General features: G+C 42.0%; 1 protein-coding gene across 5 annotated transcripts in view; it reads right to left on the bottom strand.

Annotated features, from left to right (window-relative positions):
• KIF21B (kinesin family member 21B) overlaps positions 1-25,658 on the bottom strand; it is a 768,527-nt gene that overhangs the window by 720,385 nt on the left and 22,484 nt on the right. For all 5 annotated transcript variants that reach the window (XM_056557611.1, XM_056557612.1, XM_056557613.1 and 2 more), the window contains exons 4-5: positions 24,655-24,804; positions 13,599-13,730 (exon numbers count right to left, since the gene is read on the bottom strand). In XM_056557611.1, the coding sequence (XP_056413586.1) occupies positions 13,599-13,730; positions 24,655-24,804 (282 nt within the window). The remainder of the gene's footprint in view (positions 1-13,598; positions 13,731-24,654; positions 24,805-25,658) is intronic.

Raw genomic sequence — 25,658 nt, 5'->3', positions numbered from 1 at the left:
TTTTTCATCAAATTTTGGAATTGATGCAAGTATCGACAAAATTTTATCAATAACAAAGTAGAATATGTCATGAAAAAACTATCTCGGAATCAGAATGATAGGTAAAAGCATTCCAGAGTTATTAATGTTTAAAGTGACAGTGGTCAGATGTTCAAAAAACGCTCTGGTCCTAAGGTGTAAAATGGCCTGGTCCTTAAGGGGTTAATATCACGACACTGTCCCCTACAAGTCTCCTCCACTTATACTGATCCGGCAAGGAGGATTCTTATTATACATGGTTCCCTCGGGGGCAGCATTATGCTCCTCTGTAACATCTACACTCCTAACTCTGCGCAGATCCCCTTCCTTCGTTGGGTGCTGAAGCGCCTGCGTACCTACCCGCCCTCGACCTGGCTGCTGGTAGGGGACTTTAATCTAGTTTTTTCTCCGTCGGTCGACCGGCACTCCCTGAAGGGCTGTCAGCCTCCCCCTTCCCAGATACGGCTCTCTACCCTTTTTCGACGGTTGGTCCGCTCGGCTGCGCTTTACGACGTGTGGCGTATTAACCACCAGTCTGATTGCTCTTTTTCCTTTTACTCTCTCCCCCCGACAACTCCATACGCGAATTGATTATTTTTTCAGTAATCTCCCATTGGTGCATATGCTCTCCACTGCTTCTATCTCCTGGTCTGATCATCGCCCTGTCCTTTTTTCCTTTTCTCTCTTTTCCCCGCGTTGCTGTCACTGGCGGCTTAACGATTCCTTGCTCAAAACCCCTTCTTCCCGGGACTCGATCTTGAACAGCATTACTGAGTACTGCTGACAACAAAGGCTCTGTGTCCTCTCCGGCTATCCTGTGGGAGGCTTACAAAGCTGTGGTCAGAGGTCACTGTATAGCCTTGGGCTCTAGGCTGAAACTTAATGCCCTGCTCTGCTCCTGGGAACTTAAGGCACAAATTGCTGCTTTGGAAGCTCTCCTACTCACTGCCCCCTCCCTCACGGTCTTGAGATGCCTGGTTGCTGCACGGTCACAATTGGGGGACTTGGCTCTCCATAATCCATGCTAAACAGCGGTTTTATGAAAAAGGCAACAAGGCGCACACCATGCTGGCTAGGTGCTTAAGGGACCGTGCGGTAGCTCAGGCACCTTCTGCTCTGAGGGACTCTACTGGTACTCTCCTGTACCATCCTGACTCTATCTCTCACCTCCTTCATGACTACTATGAATGTCGAATGTCTACTGATTTTCACTTCACCATGTTTTTGCTCTGACTGTACTCGGGGTACCTGACGTCGTGAAATACTATTGAGCGGCCCACCTGCGCCACCTGGCCGCTTGGTCTACTCACTGGGCATATAGTAAGTGGATGGAGCTTGAAAAACTCTGGCTGGCGCCGGTACACCCTAATGCCTTTTTATGGTCCTTTCCACTTCTTCCTCCTGCTCATCCTCTTCTGGGCCCTATGTCCTTTTCCCAGTATGTCTGGACTTATTGCACTAGGCGCTTTAGGCTCCTCTCCTCCTTCTCCCCGATACAGTCTTTCCTATACCACCCGGCCTTTCTCCCTGGAGGCACTTCTCATATGGTGAAGGAGTGGGGTTCGAGGGGTCTGTTTTGTGTGGGAAACTCTGACTGTGTCGCTCCCCACAAGCTTTGAGAGGTTGTGTAGGGGTGGGCCCCAGACGAAGGGACTTCTCTCGAGCATTTATTCCCATTTAATCCCCCCCCCCCCGGAGGGTAACCCCCCTTCTCATCTCTATATGGGGCATTGGGAGGATGACCTTCACACTACCATTTCATTGCCCCAGTGGCGGGTGATCTGGGATAGGGCCTCTAAGGCCTCCATTTGCACGGCTTACAAAGAGACACAGTTCAAGATGCTCAATGGCTGGTACCACACTTCTGTCCTGCTCAATAGATTAAACCCTGATATTCCGCCTCAGTGTTGGAGATTTGAGGGGTAGGGTTAGGTAATACATATCATATATTTTGGTCATGCTCAATGATTACTCAGTTTTGGGGGAAGGTACAGGGTCTGATTCAAGAGATTTTGGGGGTTGGAGTGCCCTTGGATCTCCTGGTTTACCTACTACACCTGTCAACTCGAACCTTGGCCAAGCATCCATTCAAGTTGTTCTTACATGTTGTTCTTGCGGCCAAGACCTTGATTGCTAAGCATTGGAAACAAACCTCCCCCCCATCTGAGGATGAGCTCATATCTAGGATAAGGGATATCTGCTCCTTAGAGTCCATTACTGCTTCCCTGAATAACTCCATTCTGCAATTTCTTTCAATATGGGACCCGTGGGACAGGTTCACGAATATGCGACCTCCCTGACTCATACCTCTTCTGGCTCTTCTTCCTTTCTTTCCCTTTCCTTTCTCTTTTGTTTCTCCCTACTGTAATGTTTTTGTGTGTGCCCTCTCCCCCTCCCCGATGTTGACTGTTGTTGTCCCCCCTCCCTCCATCCCCCTTTCACCTCCCTCTCCCCCACCCTCACCATGTTGCTATAATTTGGAACTGATACGAATGTCTACTGATTTTCACTTCACCATGTTTCTGCTCTGACTGTGTACTATGTTCCCTCATATTTTTTTATAGCTTTTGTTTATCCCTTCTCATTGGGGTGTGACCCCCACCTGTTTACACCTGTTTGTATTGTTTTTGTGAAAAACTGAATAAAAATTTACAGTTGAAAAAAAGATATATACAAAAGTCAAAAATCTAGAGAAAAATATAAAAATACAATACGAACAGAAGAGTTACAAAAAAGGCATAAGGTCTATTCTATCATTAAGACCTGCAGGGCCCTGTGCATCCACCTGTAGGATCCAGCGTGCCTCCCGTTCTAAGAGGTGGCTATGGCGATTGTTACAGCGCTCAATGCCTCTGGCCCGCAGTGTCCATGCGCATCTTGGTCAGACACGCTGACCGGGAGCGCAGAGTTATCCCCGATGGGGATGCGGTTAGCGTGGCGGGAGGTCCCCGCACACGCGCCGCATCCCGATGCTGTCCCCTACCACCTGCGGCTCCACATGTCTTCTCTGTTCCCCGGCGTGCGCGTCCCCGCTCTCTATGGTGCACGCGCCGGCTTCATGAAATTTAAAGGGCCAGCTCACCATTGACTGGTGCCTGGCCCAAAGTGACCTATAAATGTTCCCTGCCCCTTCCTGTCCTTGCCGGATCTTTGTGCCTTGTGCCAAGAGAAAGCGTTCCTTATTGTTATAGTGTTTCCCTGCCTGTTGTCGACCCATTGCCTGTGACCATCGCCTCTGAACCCATGCTGCCTGCCTTGACCTGTTGCCAGTGGCTATCGCCTCTTTACCTGTGCCGCCTGCCCTGACCTTTGCTACGTCTGACTACGCTTCTGCCTATTCCTCCTGTACCGTGTCTATCTCAGCAACCAGAGGAGTTGAGTCGCTACCGGGTGGAACGACCTGGGGGCTACCTGCCGCAGCAAGACCATCCCGCTTTGCGGCGGGCTCTGGTGAAGACCAGTAGCTCCTTAGACTCCGTTTCCCCAGTACAGCCCACGCCATCACTCCTCTGGTCCAGTGGATCCACCTCCTGCCACCAGTCCAGACCGTTACACCGATCACCACTAGGGGGAACTAACTCTCTCCAATCCACCGAACTTCATCGCATCAGTGTTGCCTCCATGTTCATTTCGGATATGTTCGATAAGTGTTATCGCTCTGATGACTGCTTTAACAGAATACATATGTTCTCTGAACCGAACTGCTAATGGTCACTTTATCTTCCCAATATAATATATTTGGCATGGGCAAATAATATAATAAACTACATAGGTTGATTTGCACGTAATAAGTTCCCGGACTTCGTGATGGTAACCACCAATGTTGCATGTGCCCTCGTTCACATTAAAGTGACAGAATTTACAATGGCCGCATTTCTTGTTGCCTTTAGGAAAACCTTTAGTTAACCAATTTTCTTTTTGAGTTTTCTTGTTAGATCTTTTTTTCTTATTTATATAATCTTTAATAGTTTTATTTCTTCTATAGGTTATTATAGGTTTCCTATCTGCAACTTCTTTTAATTCTGAGTCTTGTTTGATCATGTACCAATATTTCCTTATGGTTGCGTTCACACAGGTTTTAATTTTTTCTAATTTTTTCTTATTCTTTTTATTCTGTGAACCCATCAGTAGATCTATAGTCTTCTGCCAACTAACCCTGCTAAGCCCAAATGGTACCTACTTCCTAAGGTGCACAAATCGCAGACTCACCCCCCTGGCCAATAGCAACGAGAGACGATAGCAACGGGAGAAATAGTGCATGCACTAATTCTCCCGTTCATTCGCCCGTCACAAAATAACGTCTGTTATTAATAACGGGAGATAAGGGGTTAAAACGGCTATTAGAAAAATCCCATAGACTATAATGGGATTTTCTAACGGCCGTTAGTGATTTTGTACCAGCCGTATAACTGCCGATTTCCAGGCTTTTTATAATGGGTGTTCATAACGGAAGTATTTTTATAATGTGAAAGCAGCCTAATAGTGGAGGACAATAATTTAGAAATTCAAGGCTATAGAAAATCTATAGCAAAAGACTCTTTATTGCATTACTCGAGCTCACATCCCCTTCATGTCCATAATGGAATCCCTCTGAGTCAATTTATCCGCCTTAAAAGAAATAGTATTAACAATAAATACTTGATTCAAGCGGAAGATTTAAAAAAAACTTTTAAAACAGAGAGGATATCCTTCACATGTGATAGATGCCGCTTATGATAAAGTTGAAAAAATGCCAAGGATAGATCTATTGATGGGTTCACAGAATAAAAAGAATAAGAAAAATTTTGAAAAAAGGTTTGTCTTTTCTTTAAAAAATACGCAAATCAATACCTGTGTGAACGCAACCATAAGGAAATATTGGTACATGATCGAACAAGACCCATAATTAAAAGAAGTCGCGGATAGGAAACCTATAATAACATATAGAAGAAATAAAACAATTAAAGATTATACAAATGTAAAAAAAAAATCTAACCAAAAAACTCAAAAAGAAAATTGGTTAACTAAAGGTTTTCCTAAAGGCAACAAGAAATGCGGTGATTGTGAATTCAGTCGCTTTAATGTGAACAAGGGCACATGCAACCTTGGTGGTTACCATCACGAAGTCCGGGAACTTATTACATGCAAATCAACCTATGTCGTTTATTATATTATTTGCCCATGCTAAAGATATTATATTTAGAAGAAAAAGCAACCATTAGCAGTTTGATGCGGAGAACATATGTATTCTGTTAAGACAGGCATCAGAGCGATAACACTTATCGAACATATTCGAAATGAACATGGAGGCAACACTGATGTGATGAAGTTTGTTGGATTGGAGAGAGTTAGAATTCCCCCTAGTGGTGATCGGCATAGCCACCTGTCAGAACGGGAGGCACGCTGGATCCTACAGGTGGATGCACAGGGTCCTGCAGGTCTTAATGATAGAATAGACCTTATTCCTTTTTTGTAACTCTTCTGTTCTAGGATATCGAATATTATTGTATTTTTTATATTTTTCTCTAGATTTTTGACTTTTGTATATATCTAATAAAGTTTTTTCCCATTTTTTCTGAATGAGGATTGCTCCTAACCGGATATATTCGATGAAGCGCAGTGACGCAAGTGAGGCCGGAAGAAGCACACAGGTGTGTGCTAAAGCGGCTCTTAGCCTCTGAGCGCTCTCATCTTCATACTTGGGCTTATCTTGGACAGGCACATTGCATTAAATTTGTTGGGTCAGATTTCTACTTGGCAGTTTTCTGGAAAGTTGTCCTTGCTGGTTTTAAGCCAAAGCCAAAAGTGGATCCAGCAGGAAGAAGAAGAAGTAAATCTTCCTTAATAGTTCCTATTTTTTTTTAATACATAATTAGTTTTGGCTGAAAAACCGCAGTAGCATGCAGAAATTTACATTCCCAATCTTATGCAGAAATTTACATTCAGAAACTAAATTAAAGGGCTCCAGCTGCACAAAAATGGTAGTTAAAAAATTCAAATTTTTATTTTATAATGCTTTAAAACCCAAAAAGGACAAAGACAAACATAATGTGCTCTGGTGAGTTGAAACCCACGTCCACCGACGCATTTCGAAAAATAATGTTCTTAGTCATGGCATGAGACCCTCACACTCCGCATGGTTTTTATATACTGAGGTGTTCACCCTTATACAAACATAGCTCCACCTGCTACAGGTGGAGCTCCTTCCAACTGGAAGGACTTGTAATAAATTATCCCAGAAGAAAGCGGACTTAAATTGTATTCAAGAATAGTAATTCAACATAGCTTAAAGAAACACTGGAAAAAAAACTGTACATTCACTGTATATACACAAGACCCAATTCAGCAAAGTTTAAAAAAATCGATGGAAAAAAATCATATCCACTGTAAAAACATTGATAAATATATATTGGATCGTTCCTGTAATTCACACTCAATGGACACCCAGTATAAAATACTAATGTCCAACAAGCTTCTCTTTTTAAGGCTGGGTCCACACTACGTTTTGTCCCATACGGGAGCGCATACGGCAGGGGGGAGCTAAAATCTCACGCTCCCGTATGTGACCGTATGCGCTCCCGTATGTCATTCATTTCAATGAGCCGACCGGAGTGAAACGTTCGGTCCGGTCGGCTCATTTTTGCGCCGTATGCGCTTTTACAACCGGACCTAAAACTGTGGTCAACCACGGTTTTAGGTCCGGTTGTAAAAGCGCATACGGCGCAAAAATGAGCCGACCGGACCGAACGTTTCACTCCGGTCGGCTCATTGAAGTGAATGACATACGGGAGCGCATACGGTTACATACGGGAGCGCGAGGTTTTAGCTCCCTCCTGCCGTATGCGCTCCCGTATGGGACAAAACGTAGTGTGGACCCAGCCTAACAAAGGTGAACACTTCAGTATATAAAAACCATGCAGAGTGTGAGGGTCTCATGCCATGACTAAGAACATTATTGTTCAAAACGCATTGGTGGGCGTGGGTTTTTAACTCACCATAGCACATTATGTTTGTCTTTGTCCTTTTTGGATTTTAAAGCAATTTTGGAATAAAAATTAGAATTTTTTAACTACCATTTTTGTGGAGCTGGAGCCCTTGAATTTTGTTTCTGGATTGCTGAATAACCAAGGATATGGCTTGGCTTTATCTTCCGTGCTCCCTGCAATAGGACATATCCTCCATTCAGAATAGGCATGTGGTGAGCTGAAAGTTTTTCTGTTTAACCCCTTAACGACGCAGGACGTATATTTACGTCCTGCGCCGGCTCCCGCGTTATGAAGCGGGGTTGCGCATCACATCGCGTCGGTCCCGGTGCTCATCAACGGCCAGGACCCGCGGCTAATACCACACATCGCCGATCGCGGCAATGTGCAGTATTAACCCTTTAGAAACGGCGGTCAAAGCTGACCGCCACTTCTAAAGTGAAAGGGAAAGTATCCCGGCTAGTCAGTCGGGCTGTTCGGGACCGCCGCGGTGAAATCGTGGTGTCCCGAACAGCTTACAGGACACTGGGAGGGCCCTTACCTGCCTCCTCGGTGTCCGATCGACGAATGACTGCTCCGTGCCTGAGATCCAGGCAGGAGCAGTCAAGCGCCGATAACACTGATCACAGGCGTGTTAATACACGCCAGTGATCTGTGTAAGAGATCAGTGTTTGCAGTGTTATAGGTGCCTATGGGACCTATAACACTGAAAAAAAAAGTTTAAAAAAAGTGTTAATAAAGGTCATTTAACCCCTTCCCTAATAAAAGTTTGAATCACCCCCCTTTTCCCATAAAAAAAATAAAACTGTGTAAATAAAAATAAACATATGTGGTATCGCCGAGTGCGTAAATGTCCGAACTATAAAAATATATAGTTAATTAAACCGCCCGGTCAATGGCGTACGCGCAAAAAATTCCAAAGTCCAAAAAAGCGTATTTTGGTCACTTTGTATATCATAAAAAAATGAATAAAAAGTGATCAAAAAGTCCGATCAAAACAGAAATTGTACCGATAAAAACTTCAGATCACGGTGCAAAACATGTCCTCATACCGCCCTGTACGTGGAAAAATAAAAAAGTTATAGGGGTCAGAAGATGACATTTTTAAACGTATACATTTTCCTGCAAGTAGTTATGATTTTTTCCAGAAGTACGCCAAAATCAAACCTATATCAGTTGGGTATTATTTTAACCATATGGACCTACCGAATAATGATAAGGTGTCCTTTTTTACTGAAATATGCACTGCGTGGAAACGGAAACCCCCAAAAGTTACAAAATGGCGTTTTTTCTTCGATTTTGTCGCACAATGATTTTTTTTTCCGTTTCGCTGAGATTTTTTGGGTAAAATGACTAATGTCACTGCAAAGTAGAATTGGTGATGCAAAAAATAAGCCATAATATGGATTTTTAGGTGGAAAATTTAAAGGGTTATGATTTTTAAAAGGTAAGGAGGAAAAAACTAAAGTGCAAGAACGGAGTCCTTAAGGGGTTAATATTTTTAGCAAGAAACTTACATTCCTAATCTTATGCAGAAATTTACATTCGATTTAAAATGTGTACGTGTCATTGGCATACAGGGTATTATACAAAATATCCCCACTACAATACTGCCTAAACTTTGGATTCTTTAGCCTGATATTCTGCACAAGGCCCCAAAATCTCATCAACTCCAATGCATCAACACGGATCCACCTGTGGGGTTTAGCAGATGATGAAAAAGGGTTCTGAGCAAATAAGAGCTGGGCATGAAAACTGGTTTGAGCCTGGATTACATTTACAAAATTCCAATCTTGAAAAAGTATGTATTTGTGAGGAGTGTTGAGTGGAACCCCTTCTCGCTATAGGTGTATGCATACGTCCCAGCCCCCGACATGTTTTCACGCTGGGATGTTGTTTGCTATGGCAGCAAGAGATCAGATGATGACCTTCTGTCTGCCTGCTACAGAAGCCTGTGAGATCCAGCCACAGGCTGGATCGCACAGGCTGTAGTGTGTGCAGCTCATCAGGTCATACTGTGCTGCAGTACAAATGTTTTGCAGCATAGTATAACCTGTAAAAATTGAAAAAAATATAAAAATAGAAAAGGTTCTTCAATAAAAGTACAAAGTGTAAAAAACTATAAATAAATCCCTTTTTCCTAATAAAAGCCCTGTATTATCATAACAAAAAATAAAAACACAAATCATTCACAGACTAGCTACCTTAATGCGTAAACACGTGTACTATAAAGCTGTAATGTCAATTATCCTACACGGCGAACAAAAACAACAACACAAAAGCGCAAAATTTGCCAATTTTGGTACAAATACAAATAAAAAAGATCAAAAGGTAGCATGTATCGCAAAAATGATACCAATCAAAAGTAAAGCTTGTCCCGCAAAAAATATGCCCTCCCTCACGAAAAATAAAAAAGTTATAGCTGTCAGAAAATGACCACACAAAAAAGGGGAAAAAAAAGAATTTTGCTCAGAAAAGGAAAAATAACATAAAAAGCTATATAAAATGGGTATCACCATAATCGTACCGACTCACAGAATAAATATGACATCACTTTTAGCGCACAGTGTACACCATAAAAAAAATATTTTAAAAAATGCACCACTTATATAAAGTACAATATGTCACGAAAATTCGCTCCGCTCAGAAAAAGCATCCTAAAATTATTGCCATTTAACCCCTTAAGGACTCAGTTTTTCAGTTTTTGCACTTTCATTTTTTCCTCCTTACCATTTAAAAATCATAACCCTTTCAATTTTCCTAAAAATCCCTATGATGGCTTATTTTTTTGCGCCACCAATTCTACTTTGTAATGGCATCAGTCATTTTACCCAAAAATCTACGTCGAAACAAATAAAAATCATTGTGCGACAAAATTGAAGAAAAAAAACGCCATTTTGTATCTTTTGTGGGCGTCCGTTTCTATACAGTACATTTTTCGGTAAAAACTTACACATTATCTTTATTCTCTAGGTCCATACGATTAAAATTATACTCTACTTATATAGGTTTGATTTTGTCTTACTTGTGTTAAAAAATCATAACTACATGCATGAAAATTTAAAATTTCCTTTTCTGACCCCTATAACTTTTTTAATTCCCCGCATACAGGGATGTATGAGGGCTCATTTTTGCACCGTGATCTGAAGTTTTTAAGGGTATAATTTTTATTTTGATCTGACTTTTTGATCGCCTTTTATTGATTGAATTTTTTATGGTATAAAATGTGACCAAAAATACGCTATTTTTTGTACCTGTACGCCATTGACTGTGCGGTTTAATTAATGATTTATTTTTATAACGCGGACATTTACGTATACCACATATGTTTATATTTATTTACATGTTTTTTTTTTTATGGGAAAAGGGGGGTGATTTAAACTTTTGTTAGGGGAGGGGTTAAATCACATTTATTATCCCTTTTTTTACACTTTTTTTTTGCAATGTTATAGCCCCCATAGGGGGCAATAAGATGCAGTACACTGATTGCCAGCACTGTTCAATGCTAAGCAATAGAATTGCACTGATCCCTGTTATCGGCGGTTGATTGCTCAAGCCTGCATCTCAGGCTTAGAGCAATCAATCGCTGATCGGACGTGACGAAGGCAGGTAGGGGACCCTCCGCTTGCGTCCTAGCTGATCGGGACACCGCAGTTTCACCGCGGTGGTCCCGATCAGCCCGACTGAGCTGCCGGGAATGATTTTTATACATTTTAGAAGGAGCGATCAACTTTGATCGCCACGTCTACAGGGTTAATAGCTATTAGCCCCGGGTCCCGGCTACAATTAGCCGCCCGGAGGTAACCCCGCGTTATATCGCGGGAGCTGGCGCAGGATGCATAGGTGCGCTCTGCATCCTTAAGAGGTTAAAGAGATACATGTCAGATTTTAAAAAAAGAGCCTGGTCATTAAGGTAAAAAATGGGTCCCTCCTTAAGGGGTTAATTGGATTCTTGGACAGCCCACTCTGTGGGTCACAAATTTTAAGGAACGGGGTCCACACAAGCTCCTGCTTATGTGGGCCTGCCTCACGCATTGTCCTGGGGCACCTGCTTGGGAGCTTATCATAGCTAGATAATGAGGGGGGAAAAAAACATTAGTAGTAACCAACTCAAGCGCAGGTAAGCTAAAGACTGCCATGTAAAATTAAATTTTTTACAAAATCTTCCCTTATAATGTATCTGGAGTGGGATTAAAAGCAACCAGAGTAATAAATGAAGTTGGTGTATTGTATCCAGAAAATTTAAACCGTGTTGTCTTAATTTTAAATGCATAACTCAATTAAAAAATATGGTGATTTTATGAAAATAATAATTATCAAAATTTTCATAAATTATGACCTGGTGAATTGCAGACAAACATAATCCATATAATTCACATCTGAGTCGACTAATACCTCAGATATTTCTTTAAAAAGATGACATTAACATTAAGGAGGTAAATTTGCAATACACACTAATACACAAGTATTATAAAAATATACAGATTTATTGGTTATAGGTAATAAACATTAATGAGTAATAAACACAATGATATATAGAAATTAATATAGATTAGATACGAATATATCAAGATATTATTAAAGCATTATAAGCTTATGTTAATTAGCTACATAACAGTAGACATACAATTGTGTAGTACTGTAAGCAACTATGTTACAATATCATAACAGTTACTTGGTTAGATGGATATCATATACAGATAGTAGGGATATACTCTGCAAGAGGATACCTCATGATATCAAGATGGGCAATATCTAAACATAGACATTAATACAGAATGCTAAATAAACTCCACCCTCTTCTGACCACTATACATCACATAATTTCAAGAATGGGCAAATTCCATCTAAGGATCCAACATATAAAAAATATGGTATCATTCTGTTCTGGACTTTTTTCCACACATGACTTTGGTAAGACTTCCTTAAGAGAAAGCACAAATATACATGGTGTCTGATGGGCACTATATTTTAGGGGGAAAAAATTGAAATCAATTTTCCTGTTGGAATTATATTTTTATAACACTTAACTTGGTGAAGGATTTTGCTATCAATATCTAAACAAACAGTTCAATGCGAAAGCATGCTCGGGGTCCGTGAGCGCACACTAGCACACGTCATGGGTGAGTTGTAACATCATTTTTGTAAGCAGTTTAACCGGATTTACACAGTATATAGAATAGTGTGGATTTGGGTGCATGTCCCATAGGGGTTATACTTTGTGGCACCCTTCCACACTTACCCTTCCATAGGATAGTGATAAATGATTTTGGTTATTGCTTAGTTACTAGTGTATATTGTCTGCAACATCTCCATTTTGTGGTGACCCTAGGAGTCACCTATGTGCTGCAATACTTATATAATTGTATGGAATTGACATAACCATAGTGTGCTCTCTTGGCTAAAGTGCAATCTGTCCTTTTACTGAGCGCTGTACATGTTGTATTTTTAATGTAACATTTAATAAAATATTGTTATTTTATTACACATTTTTTTTAATCAACTGGTGTTTTGTTCTGGTATATAACCTTTCTTTGTCTAATGCAGGACAAAAATGGTGGAGCCCTCTAGAGAGCTAAGCTTGTCTTTGTCTGACCCATGTGGCTCAACATCTGGTTTAAAACCATGTTCTGTTATCTGTAGGTCATGCTTCCTAAATTGGAATTCCCCAAATGCAAACGCTGTGGGTAATACCCTTAAGTGAAAACCATATATATAAGATAGCTATATGCAATGTGTTTATGAAGGAATAGGCATGTGTGATGTCTTTGCTAATATTCAATTGAACACATGACAAAAACACCTTAAGTCCTTAATGTATTATATAAGTAGTATTCATGAGACTATACATATTTATTTATGCATCCCTCCGTTTCTCCATTCACCTCATCCCCTCTGTTCCACCAGCAGACATTATTGTAGGGGGTGATCAGACATGACTCTGTTCTAATGTAAACAAAACCCCTTTGTCTTATCACAAGACCATAAATACCTAAGAGGACAAGAGGTACCTTGGCCTTTTCATGAAGCCACTTGGGCCTGCTTAGAATACATACAAAATGGCCACAATATGGCTGACACAATATTTTGATCAGGCTTTTGATTCCTTTTGGGTATAAATTCTCTGACAACTATGGATATTTAGTTTATAAAAGTGATGCCCTAATAACTTTGCATAAATATATCAAAGGGTAATACAAAGATCTCTCATGATCTATTTCTAACAATGGGACATTCCCGTTTCTACACCAACAGAGAAGGATTTTTTTTTTGCTGTAAGAACAGTAAGGAGTTTCTGCCAGAGGAAGATATAGGAGGAACTGAAAACATTTCTAGAGTGTTATAATATTACAGGTTATAGTTACTAGATGTGGAGAAGAATCATTGATCCAGAAAGTTAAAAGGATTGCTAGATTTAGGAAGGGAGGAGATTTTATTTCCCAATAAAATAAGGAAAACCGCATCTTATGTTAATTACTTTGGACCAACACTGCAGGTTAATAGGCTGAATGGGATGGGGGATATCTTTTTCAGCCTGTTATGTTACATTCAGTAGAAAATAGATGGAACTGTAAAACCAAAACAAAAACCTAAGTTAAGAAACTTTTAATTACTTACCGGAGAAGATTCTAAAACACGTGTTTGATGCAGGTGAATAGTAAATATTGCATGAGAACGTGAGCTTTGAGAGTTCATTTGAGTGCTGGCAGTTGTTCGAGACAGAGCACCTTCCTTCAAGAGTTGGAGGAGCTAAAAGGGTAAATGCATTTAAATTTACCATACAATGAAGAAAGGTCATAGAAAAGTAAAAAAATAATATTAAATGGATAAACAGTGTTTGGGAAGAACTTCAAAGTGAGAGATAAATTTAGACCTATAAAAGCTACACTAGCAGGCATGCAACTTCCATGCTTTACCTGTAAGAGGAATAATATTACAAATAAAACATTTCTATGAAAATTTAGGTTAATGATAAATCAAATCTCTCTAAGGCCTCTTTCACACTACCGTTATGCCCCATTAATAATGGCCGTCAAACTCTATATTTTTATTTTTGGGGGGAATTTGACGCCCGTCATTTTGACAGGTCATAGCGGTCAATAACGGGTCCAGATGGACCCCATTATAGTCAATGGGGTCCGTTGGGCGCCGCTATTTCCAGAGAGACAAGCGGGAGAAAAAGACAGTGCAAGCAGTATTTTTTCTCCCACTATTTATGATCTTAAAATAATGGGCTTCAAACTGCCGGAGACAAACGGCAGTGTGAATGTAGCCTAACACATAAATGAATATGTAGGTGCACAGAACACATGTATACCTATGTAGTTGTGGAGGAACCTTTGTCATCTGATTCCCTCCTCACATGACCCAAATACGACTGTTCATGACCTAATCAACTATGTCACTGTGTAACTAATTTAAGTGCTCTCCATTCCCCTTGTCTTTTTGCTACCACTATTTACCTTGGCACTTGCCTTGTAATAACTGAGCCAACAGACTTGGTTACTAGCCAGTGTTCATCTGGTTAAAGATTAACTGCTTGAATGCTGATCACAGTGTTAAATGGGCACTGTCACTTTAAAAATGAACAATTGTGATTGTTTCGGGCCTGAGTGTTCAGATCACAACCAAAAGCTAGAGATTGCTAGGAGAAGAGCTCACTAAGTGACAAACCTACAATCTACGTCTACTGGATTGTCTCGGCCAGCCGTGCTTTTCTCCCTGCTCATTCTAACAATTGATCGGGGGCTTAACACTCAGACCCCAATCGAACAAAACATTGGACATATCTCTAGTACATGTCAAAACTATCCTGCTTAGTTTATACAACTATAAAATGTTACCATCGGTCATATGGAAGAATTCGATGTTTCCATCCGTTCTTTATGGAATTCATATGCTGGAAGACATATGATATCGCCTGCTCTCTGATGTCCCTTTATAAACCCAATGACTATTCTTTTGAGGAATCATTACAGTGTTAAAAAAATTATTTTGCTCCTACCCGACCTGAAACTGTAAGGTTTTTACATTTTAAACAAAGGAATCAGCTTCCCAGTGAAAGTATTGCAGCTTACATAGCTGAACTGTACAAATTGTCAGAAAACTGCAATTTTACCAGCAGTTTAGAGTCACTCTTAAGAGACAGACTTCTATGTGGTGTGAGAGATGAGGCCCATCAGAGGAAATTACTAGCGAAGCCAAACTTAAAGAGTACCTGTCATCATCTAAACTTTCCCTGATCCCCCTCCCCATCTGCCCCATTCTCTAACTATGCCTATCCCTGTGTTTATTGAGGTTTAAAACGCTGTGGAAATACCTTTTTTTATCCCTCTTCATTAGCTCAGGAGCACTGTCTTTCTGAGGGGTAGAAGGAGGCGGGTTCCGGCAGGCATGATGTCACATGAAGCCTAGCTGGGGCTCTGCTTCTGCCAGTCTTCCTGTATGCTGCTCTCCCTCTGCAGCAGTGTTTCCCAACCAGGGCACCTCCAGCTGTTGCAAAACTACAACTCCCAGTATGCCCAGGCAGCCAACAGCTGTCCGGGCATGCTGGGAGTTGTAGTTTTGCAACAGCTGGAGGCACCCTGGTTGGGAAACACTGCTCTGCAGTGTGCATACAGACTAAGTACAGGGAAGGGACGGCAGCCTGTCTCTCTCTCTCCTGTGTCTCTCTGCACTAAAAAGTCAATGCTGAGAACCAGGAGCTGAGGGAGCAATTACAGAGGCAGTGATTAAGATGAATGTCGGGGGGGGGGGGGGGGGGGGGGGCAGGGTGTGCAGTGAGATAATACAATGTATAAGATAACGTGTGGTGAGGGGCAGGGAGAACACAGAGCAGGGGGAGGTGACTGGCTGTTATATGAGAGGCATGTGCAGGCTTGTAGCTCACAGGCTGGGAGCGAGTCCTGAGCTGAGAGTACTGAACTTCCAGTGGAAGGACCAGAACCCTTTCAGCATTAGTCCTAAAAGCTGTACACTTACTATGAAAAGCATAGGATGCTGCTTGCAGACCAGGCATAGAAGAGTGACCCCTAGTGGCCAAAAGTATAAAATGAAAAAACTGGTATAAATATTAATATTTTTTAATGAAGATATATTACAATATCTCCATTAATGATTATGAACAACATATTAAAAGTTTTTGTTGATGACAGGTACTCTTTAAAGGATAAGTCTCCTTCTTCTTCGGATAGGGGATAAGCTTTAGATCGTGGGGGGGTCAGAGCGCTGGGCCACCCGCAATCTCCTGTCTGGAGCTCCCGAGCACTAGCACAGGAGTGCGTCACAACCCCAACCGCAAGCAGAGGCCACTACGCCCCCTCCATATAGTTCTATGGGAGAGCCGAAGACTGCCGAACAGCTCTCCCATAGAACTATATGGAGGGGTTGTGGCGGCCTCCGCTTTGGGTGGGGCTTGTGACGCGCTCCTGTGCTAGCGCATGGGGGCTCCAAACAGGAGATCACGGGTGGCCCCAGCGCTCGGACCCCCCGCGATCTAAAACTTAGCTACGTTTTTGAGCATGAGACTTATCCTTTTACCTTCGCTACAGCACAAGAGGAGGTGCTGGCTTATGAGGTGGCATTTCTTCATTCAAGAGATATACATAGTCCTGGGCGGTATACCGGTTCATACCAAATACCGACATTTTTGTGCTGCACGATATGAATTTTAAGCTATACCGCAATACCGGTTTGGCCCCTCCCCCTCAGGAATGAATTATCAGCCCAGCTCTGTCCCCATCGGGGAACTAATCATATGTGGCCCGCGAGCACTGTTCTACCCCCCCCCCCCCCCCCCAATGAATTATCAGCCCAGCGCTACTTCTCACATATGTCACCCCTGGCTGCCCTCCTGGTCCTCCTGCATGTTGCGGCCGCCGGCGCTGAAACTATATACCAGTGGTCTTCAAACTCCAGATGTTGCAAAACTACAACTCCCAGCATGCCCGGACAGCCAGCAACATCTGGAGGTCTGCAGATTGCAAACCACTGCTCTATACTGTATCCCTATGCCCGGGCTGCAAAAGGTAAACAAAATAAACTTTAAACTCACGTTCCCCGTCGGTCCGGACTTGCTTCCCAGGGAATGGAGCGTCGGAGAGCCGTCAGCCTATCGTCGGCCTCAGCGATCTTCCGCCTCAACCGGTAATAGACTGAGCCCACTGTCATGTAAGAAGCCGGCTTCTTACATGACAGTGGGCTCAGCCTATCACCGGCCGAGGCGGAACATAGCCGCGGCTGGTGATAGGCTGACGGCTGTCCGACGTTCCCGTCCCCAGCATAAACCCGATGTCGGAACATGCGTTAGTTTATTTTGTTTACCTTTTGAAGCCCGGCCATAGGGATACCGCACAGTATAGAGTGTCAGCGCCAGCGGCCGCAACAAACAGGAGGAAGAGGAGGGCAGCGCTTGCGGGTGACGTGAGTATTTACCCCGATGGGGACAGTGCCGCCCTGGGCTAATAATTAATTTTGGGGGAGGGGGAGGGAGGGGAATACCTTTATATACCGTGGAACCGCCATAAGTTACAAAAATACTGCAATACACATATTTGGCCATACCGCCCAGCCCTAGATATACAGACGTCTTCTGGTAATGTACATAATCCAAATGTAAATCTGCTATATAATAGAGAGTGAAGTGATACATCAGCTCCACAAAAGGGTCACTGCTATAAGGTTTATATATCTAGTGAGGTTCCTGAATTTACCTCAGAATTGTCAACATCACAGAAACTCCAAAAAAGGATATAAGAAGCATACTGACTTAACACTTAATGGAGTAACATGCAAAATGGAGGTGTATTCTGGATGGCAATATCCCTTGATTTGTGAGGAAATTTTTCATACATTATGGCCCACAAATAGTCCTCCTATAGTACCATGTGATCTTTGACTTACATATTACAATAGACAGAAAGTGGAAATAATGGGGGAGTGTCATGTCAATGTGTACTATGGAATCATCACTAAAGGTCATTGTGCAAGTTCACTAGAAGTAGATTGGTTTGAACCTCTAGGTATTCTGTTAACAGAAATACACCATGTGAAAGTGGACTATCTGCAGGATATCATTAAAGACTTTTCTATTGTGTTTGAAGAAAGTCTTGGAAAATGAACAGAACCACCAATATCTTTTAAACTAGATCCAAATTTAAGACCAATAAACCACGATCTGTTCCATTTCCTCTATGTGCAAAAATAGATATATAAATGAATCGCTTGGTGGCACAAGGTTTATTAATTAGAGTTAAACACCCTACTTGGGCTACACCTATTGTCCCTGCTTTAAAACCAAATGGTGAAGTCAGAATTTGTGCAATGTAGGATTAACAAAGCCCAATATCTTCCGCATCAGATTCCTGTTGTCAGTCAGATACTTAGTACCTTAGCTAAAGGAAGAATTTTTGCTAAATCTGATCTAGCACAAGCTTACCAGCAACTAGTTGTAGATGATGCAGCTGCTGATATTCAAACAATTATTACATACAAAAGAGCATTTGAGGCCACCCGCCTGCGGTTTGGAGTTTGTATTGCTACAGGACTTTTTCAAAGTTTTATGGATGACCTACAAATGTCCTCATTGCGGTAAACTCTATAAAAGTATTAGCTGATCAACTAAGGACAGTATTACAGAAATGTAAAGATGTTGGATTAAAATGTAAAAAATAAAAATGTGTGTTTGAGGTAATAGTGTTTAATTCCTTGGATACAGGGTTGGAATTCATTCAACATGCAAAAAAGCGATTTGTGAAGCCCCAATTCCCAAAAAGAAAAAAAACGAATTACAAACATTTTTGGGTCTTCTGATTTTTCAGCATTAATTTCTAAAAGATAAAGCAACTGTTGCTGAACCTCTTTGCTGGATAAGAATGCAGTTTGAAACTGGACACAAATTCAGGACAAAGCCTTCGAGGATGCCAAGAAATTATTGTCATCTGATAAGGTATTGGTGCATTTTGATCTACACAAGCTTCTTACTCTAATCTGTGATGCATCCCATTATGGAATAGGGGCAGTTTTGAGTCACACTGTTAATGGAGAATAAGAAGCACCAATTGCTTATTATTCAGGAGCAATGAGTACTACAGAAAGAAACTATGCACAAATTGATAAAGAAGCTTTAGCCATTGTGGCAGGAGTAAAGAAATTCCATGAATACTTATATGGAAGACATTTCACTATTATAACAGATTACAAGCCTCTTAGGTTTTTTCAAAAATAAAGGGCCTACCTCTTAGATCAGGGGTCCTCAAACTACGGCCCGCAGGCCAAATTCAGCCCACAGTGAACATTTATACGGCCCGCCGCTGACATCCCTGTGTCCCAAAAGATGTTTTCGGGACACAGGGATGTGCTCTCGGTGGCCCCGCGTTTACTTTAAAAACGCAAGGACCGCCGGGAGGTAGCGCACGCAGGGACGTCACTGACGTCCTGTGCGTGCGCCCATAACAACGGAGTGCGGAGAAGCGAGCAGGACGTGCGCTGGCCAGCTTGGTAAGTGTTACCCCGGCACGTAAGCTTCGGTGCTCCGACCACCACTCCTCTGGTCCCGGGACCTACTGCTAGGGCCGGACCGGAGGAGTGGTGGTCGGAGCACTGAAGTTGGGCTGGAGGCTGTAAGTCTGTGGGGGAACTATACTGCACCTAATGTGGGGGACTATACTGCACCTAATGTGGGGAACTATACTGCACCTAATGTGGGGGAACTATACTGCACCTAATGTGGGGGAACTATACTGCACCTAATGTGGGGGGCACTATACTGCCAACCTAATGTGGGGGGGGGGCTATACTGCCAGCCTAATGTGGGGGAACTATACTGCACCTAATGTGGGGAACTATACTGCACCTAATGTGAGGAACTATACTGCACCTAATGTGAGGAACTATACTGCACCTAATGTGGGGAACTATACTGCACCTAATGTGGGGGAACTATACTGCACCTAATGTGGGGGAACTATACTGCACCTAATGTGGTGGACCTATACTGCACTTAATGTGGGGGGACTACAACCTAATGTGGGGAAACTATACTACCAACCTAATGTGGGGGGAACTATACTGCCAACCTAATGTGGGGGGAACTACACTGCCAACTAAATGTGGGGGAACTACAACCTAATGTGGGGGAACTATACTGCCAACCTAATGTGGGGGGAACTATACTGCCAACCTAATGTGGGGGGAACTATACTGCCAACCTAAAGTGGGGGAACTATACTGCCAACCTAATGTGGGGGGGGGGACTATACTGCATGTCTAATGTGGGAGAACTATACTGCCAACCCTAATGTGGGGGAACTACAACCTAATGTGGGGGGATCTATACTGCCAACATAATGTGGGGGGGATCTATACTGCCAACCTAATGGGGGGGAACTATGCTGCCTACTTAATGTGGGGGGAACTGTGCTGCGTACTTAAAGGGATAGTCCACTAATAAGATATATAAGTGTGCATAGGAATTTGTTCATAGTTTTTTTTTTTTTTATATAGTCCGGCCCTCCAACAGTCTGAGGGACTGTGAACTGGCCCCCTGCTTAAAAAGTTTGAGGACCGCTGCCTTAGATTATATCACCACATATGCTGCGATGGTCTTTAATGCTTAATGCATATGATGCAACGCCCCAGTACGTCCAGGAAAAGTCATCGACAATGCTGAGGCTCTTAGCTGCTTACCAATACAAATTGCTGATTTTGCGGTACTTGCCATGTCTGAAATTAGTATGCTGGTATCAAATCCTCCATTACAAGCTACTGATATTGCTTGCATGACTGCCATAGATCCAATTTCGGCAAAAGTATTGAACTGGGTTTGGAAAGGGTGGCCACATTCAAAATTATCAAATGAAAGCAGCACAAACTCTCTGCCTACAAAGGTTGCCTGCTCTGGGGAAAAGAGTGGTAATTCCCAGAGCTGGTCTAACCCAAGTGCTTAAAACTCTGCATGAAGAATATCCTGGAATTGTTAACATGAAGGCTTTTGCTAGAAGTTATGTTTAGTGGCCTAAAATTGATAAGCATATAGAGCAAATGGTAAAGAAATGTGCTCCTTGTCAAACCACACGTCATTCTCCAACAAAAGCTGTGTCACATTCTAGGGAATTAACCAGAAACCCATGGTCTAAATTGCATATAGACATTGCAGGTCCAGTTCAAGGACATACATTCTTTTTTCTTGTTGATTCCTTTTCTATGTGACTAGAAGTTTGAACAAGTGTCCTCTGCCACCTCAAGTACTGTCATACAAGTTTTAAGGAGGCTGTTCTCAAAATATGGATTACCTGATGCAATTGTGTCAGACAATGGGTCACAATTTATATTTTATTTTTAATTTGCTCAGCCCACTGTTCCAAAGATCTGTCAAACGCCAGTGGTGTGTAAATGCTCACTGCACCCCTTATTAAATCCTTTGAGGAGTGTAGTTTCCAAAATCAGGTCACATGTGGGGGGGTCCACTGCACTGTCCACGCACATGGCCCCCGACTCCCATTCCAACCAAATTCCCTCTCCAAAAGTTCAATGGCGCTCCTCTTCTGAGCATTGTAGTTCGCCCGCAGAGCACTTTACATCCACATATGGGGTATTTCCATACTCAGAAGAAATGGGGTTACAAATCTTGGGAGGCTTTTTCTCCTATTACCCCTTGAAAATGATAAATTTGGGGTAACATCAGCATTTTCGTGAAAAAAATTAAATTTTTCATTTTCACGTCCACCCCTTGTTACGTTCCTTGAGGGGTGTGGTTTACAAAATATATGCCATGTGGTGTTTTTTTTGCTGTTCTGGCACCATAGTGGCTTCCTATATGCGAAATGCCCCACAAAAACCATTTCAGCAAAATTTGCTTTCCAAAAGCCAAAGGTGACTCCTTCTCTTCTGAGCATTGTAGTGCGCCCGTAGTGCACTTGACGTCCATACATGGGTTATTTCCATACTCAGAAGATATGGGGTTAAAAATTTGGGGGGGCATTTTCTCATATTACACCTTGTAAAATTGTAAAATTTGGGGGGAAACCAGCATTTTAGTGAAAAAAATTTATAAATTCATTTACACATCCAACTTTAACGAAAAGTCGTCAAACACCTGTGGGGTGTTAAGGCTCACTGTACCCCTTGTTATGTTCCTTGAGGGGTGTAGTTTCCAAAATATTATGCCATGTTGTTTTTTTTTTTTTTTTTTTTTGCTGTTCTGGCACAATAGGGGCTTCCTAAATGTGATATGCCCCCAAAAACCATTTCAGAAAAACTCAGTCTCCAAAATCCCATTGTCGCTCCTTCCCTTCTGAGCACACTACTGCGCCCGCCGAACACTTTACATACACATATGAGGTATTTCCTTACTCAAGAGAAATTGGGTTACAAATTTTGGGGGGCTTTTTCTCCTTTTACCCCTTGTAAAATTTCAAAAACTGGGTTTAAAAGAACATGAGACTGTAAAAAATTAAGATTTTGAATTTCCTCCTTCACTTTGCTGCTATTCCTGTGAAACACCTAAAGGGTTAACACACTTTCTGAATGTCATTTTGAATACTTTGGGGGGTGCAGTTTTTATAATCAGGTCATTTATGGGGTATTTCTAATATGAAGGCTCTTCAAATCCACTTCAAAACTGAACTGGTCCCAGAAAAATTCCGATTTTGAAAATTTTGAAAATTGCTGCTGAACTTTAAAGCCCTCTGATGTCTTCCAAAAGTAAAAACATGTCAACTTTATGATGAAAATATAAAGTAGACATATTGTATATGTGAAATATATAATTTATATACAAATATATAATTTATTTGTTATGTCTATTTTCCTTATAAGCAGAGAGTTTCAAATAGGACTGGGCGGTATGACCAAATGTGTGTATCACGGTATTTCTTTAACTTTTGGCAGTTCCACGGTATATAACGGTATTTCCTCACGCCCCTCCCCCAATTAATTATCAGCCCAGCGCAGCCCCCATCGGGGTAAATACTCACATATCACCCGCAAGTGCTTCCCTCCTCGTCCCGATTATTGTGGCCTCCGGCGCTGACACTCTATACTGAGCGGTATCCCTATGAACGGGCTGCAGAAGGTAAACAAAATAAACTTTAACGCACCTACGTCGGCCTTACGCTGGGGACGGGAACGTTGGAGAGCCGTCAGCCTATCACCGGCCGCAGCAATGTTCAGCCTCGGCCGGTGATAGGCTGAGCCCACTGTCATGTAAGATGCCAGCTTCTTACATGACAGTGGGCTCAGCCTATCACCTGCCGAGGCAGAACATCGCTGCGGCCGGTGATAGGCTGACGGCTCCCGTCCCCAGGAAGCAAGTGAGGCCGATACCGGACCAACAGGAGGTGAGTTAAAGTTTATTTTGTTTATTTTTTGCAGCCCGGGCATAGGGATACCGCACAGTGTAGAGCAGTGGTCTTCGACCTGCGGACCTCCAGATGTTTCAAAACTACAACTCCCAAAATGGCTGTCCGGGCTTGCAGGGAGTTGTAGTTTTGCAACATCTGGAGGTCCGCAGGTAGAAGATCACTGGTATAGAGAGTCAGCGCCGGTGGCCGCAACAGACAGGACGAGGTGGGCAGCGCTTGCGGGTGACATGTGAGTATTTACCCCGATGGGGGCAGCGCTCGGCTGATAATTGGGGGGGGCAGAACAGAGCTCGCGGGTGACATATGATTAGTTCCCCGATGGGGACAGCGCAGCGCTGGGCTGATAATTCATTCCCAAGAGGGAGGGGCCAAACCGGTATTGCGGTTTGGGTTAAAATTCATATCGTTAAGTATCAACAAAAATTTACCACTGAAATGAAGTAGAATATGTGACGAAAAAAAAAATCTTGGAATAAGAATGAAATGTGTAAGCATCCCAGAGCTATTAATGCTTAAAGTGACAGTTGTCAGATGCGAAAAAAATGCCCAGGTCCTTAAAGTGAAAATGGGCTGGGTCCTTAAGGGGTTAAAGTCCTTCATGCAGTATATAGCCCAACAGAGCTGCTAATATTTAGCAGCAAAGGTGGTGCTCTACTTAACTTGAAGCTTGGAGTCCAACAGGGAGATTTATCAAAACCTGTGCAGAGGAAAAGTTGACCAGTTGCCCATAGCGACTAATCAGATCGCTTCATTTTCATGGAACAGCCTTCCTGCAGAAGTGGTCGCTGCAAATCCAGTGAAGGAGTTTAAGCATGCATGGGATAAGCATAAGGCTATCCTTCATATAAGATAGAGATAAGCATAAGGCTATCCTTCATATAAGATAGGGCTAGGGACTATTGATACGATTCAGATTATTGGCAGACCAGATGGGCCAAATGGCTTTTATCTGCTGCCACATTCTATGTTTCTATGTTCTTAAAATTTTTGAATGGGCCTCGGGAAAATGAAAGAAATAATTGGTTGCTATGGGCAACTGGTCAAATTTTCCTCTGCACAAGTGTTGATAAATCTCCCCACAACACTCCAAATGTAGTGCAGACAAATATATTTAGCACACAAGTATACTCTGGTAAGGCGACCAGATTGTGCGACCAGATTCGCACCCTGATTGTGGCATTCACGCCTGCTTGTGCGCTTGACTATGTGTGAATAATAGTGAAGAAAAAGCATTCTTAGTGCCACTTTTGTTTTTTCTTCACTGTTTGAGAAAAAATTAATGAATACATACACATAAATATATCAGGCCTCACCTCCGCCTCAGAATTAACAATCCGGGTGCTTGCTCCACTGACATAAATTCCACCATTAGCATTTTCATGGATGCGAATATTGGATTTTCGATGCCGAGAGTCTGGATCACGGCAAATATCAAATAGGTCCAAAATTTCTTCATTATATAGCTAATCATGTAAAAAAAATAAAGCGGGATTTAATATCATTTTATGAAGGAAAAACAATGTCAAACTGCAAATCCATGCAAAAGAGCCCTTATGCATCTAGGCATTCCTACCATTTGCCCTGGCTGAGCATTATATGTGCATTAAACTGCATTTAACCCCTTAATGACCGGGGGTTTTTCCGTTTTTGCATTTTCGTTTTTTGCTCCTTGCCTTTAAAAAATCATAACTCTTTCAATTTTGCACCTAAAAATCCATATGATTGCTTATTTTTTGTGCCACCAATTCTACTTTGTAATGACGTCAGTCATTTTGCCCAAAAATCTACGGTGAAACGTAAAAAAAATCATTGTGCGCCAAAATTGAAAAAAAAACGCCGTTTTGTAAATTTTGGGGGCTTCCGTTTCTACGTAGTAAATTTTTCGGTAAAAATGACACCTTATCTTTATTCTGTAGGTCCATACGATTAAAATGATACCCTACTTATATAGGTTTGATTTTGTCGGACTTCTGGAAAAAATCATAACTACATGCAGGAAAATTAATACGTTTAAAATTGTCATCTTCAGACCCCTATAACTTTTTTATTTTTCCGTGTATGGGGCGGTATGAGGGCTCATTTTTTGCGCCGTGATCTGAAGTTTTTAATGGTACCATTTTTGCATTGATAGGACTTATTGATATTTTTAAATGATATAAAAAGTGACCAAAAATGCACTATTTTGGACTTTGGAATTTTTTTGCGCGTACGCCATTGACCGAGCGGTTTAATTAATGATATATTTTTATAATTCGGACATTTCCGCACGCGGTGATACCATATATGTTTATTTTTATTTACACTGTGTTTTTTTTTA

Source organism: Hyla sarda, chromosome 2 (assembly GCF_029499605.1).
Source record: "Hyla sarda isolate aHylSar1 chromosome 2, aHylSar1.hap1, whole genome shotgun sequence".
NCBI lineage: Eukaryota > Metazoa > Chordata > Amphibia > Anura > Hylidae > Hyla > Hyla sarda.
Note: the sequence above shows the minus strand (reverse complement) of the source record. Positions and strands in the feature narration are given on the sequence as shown.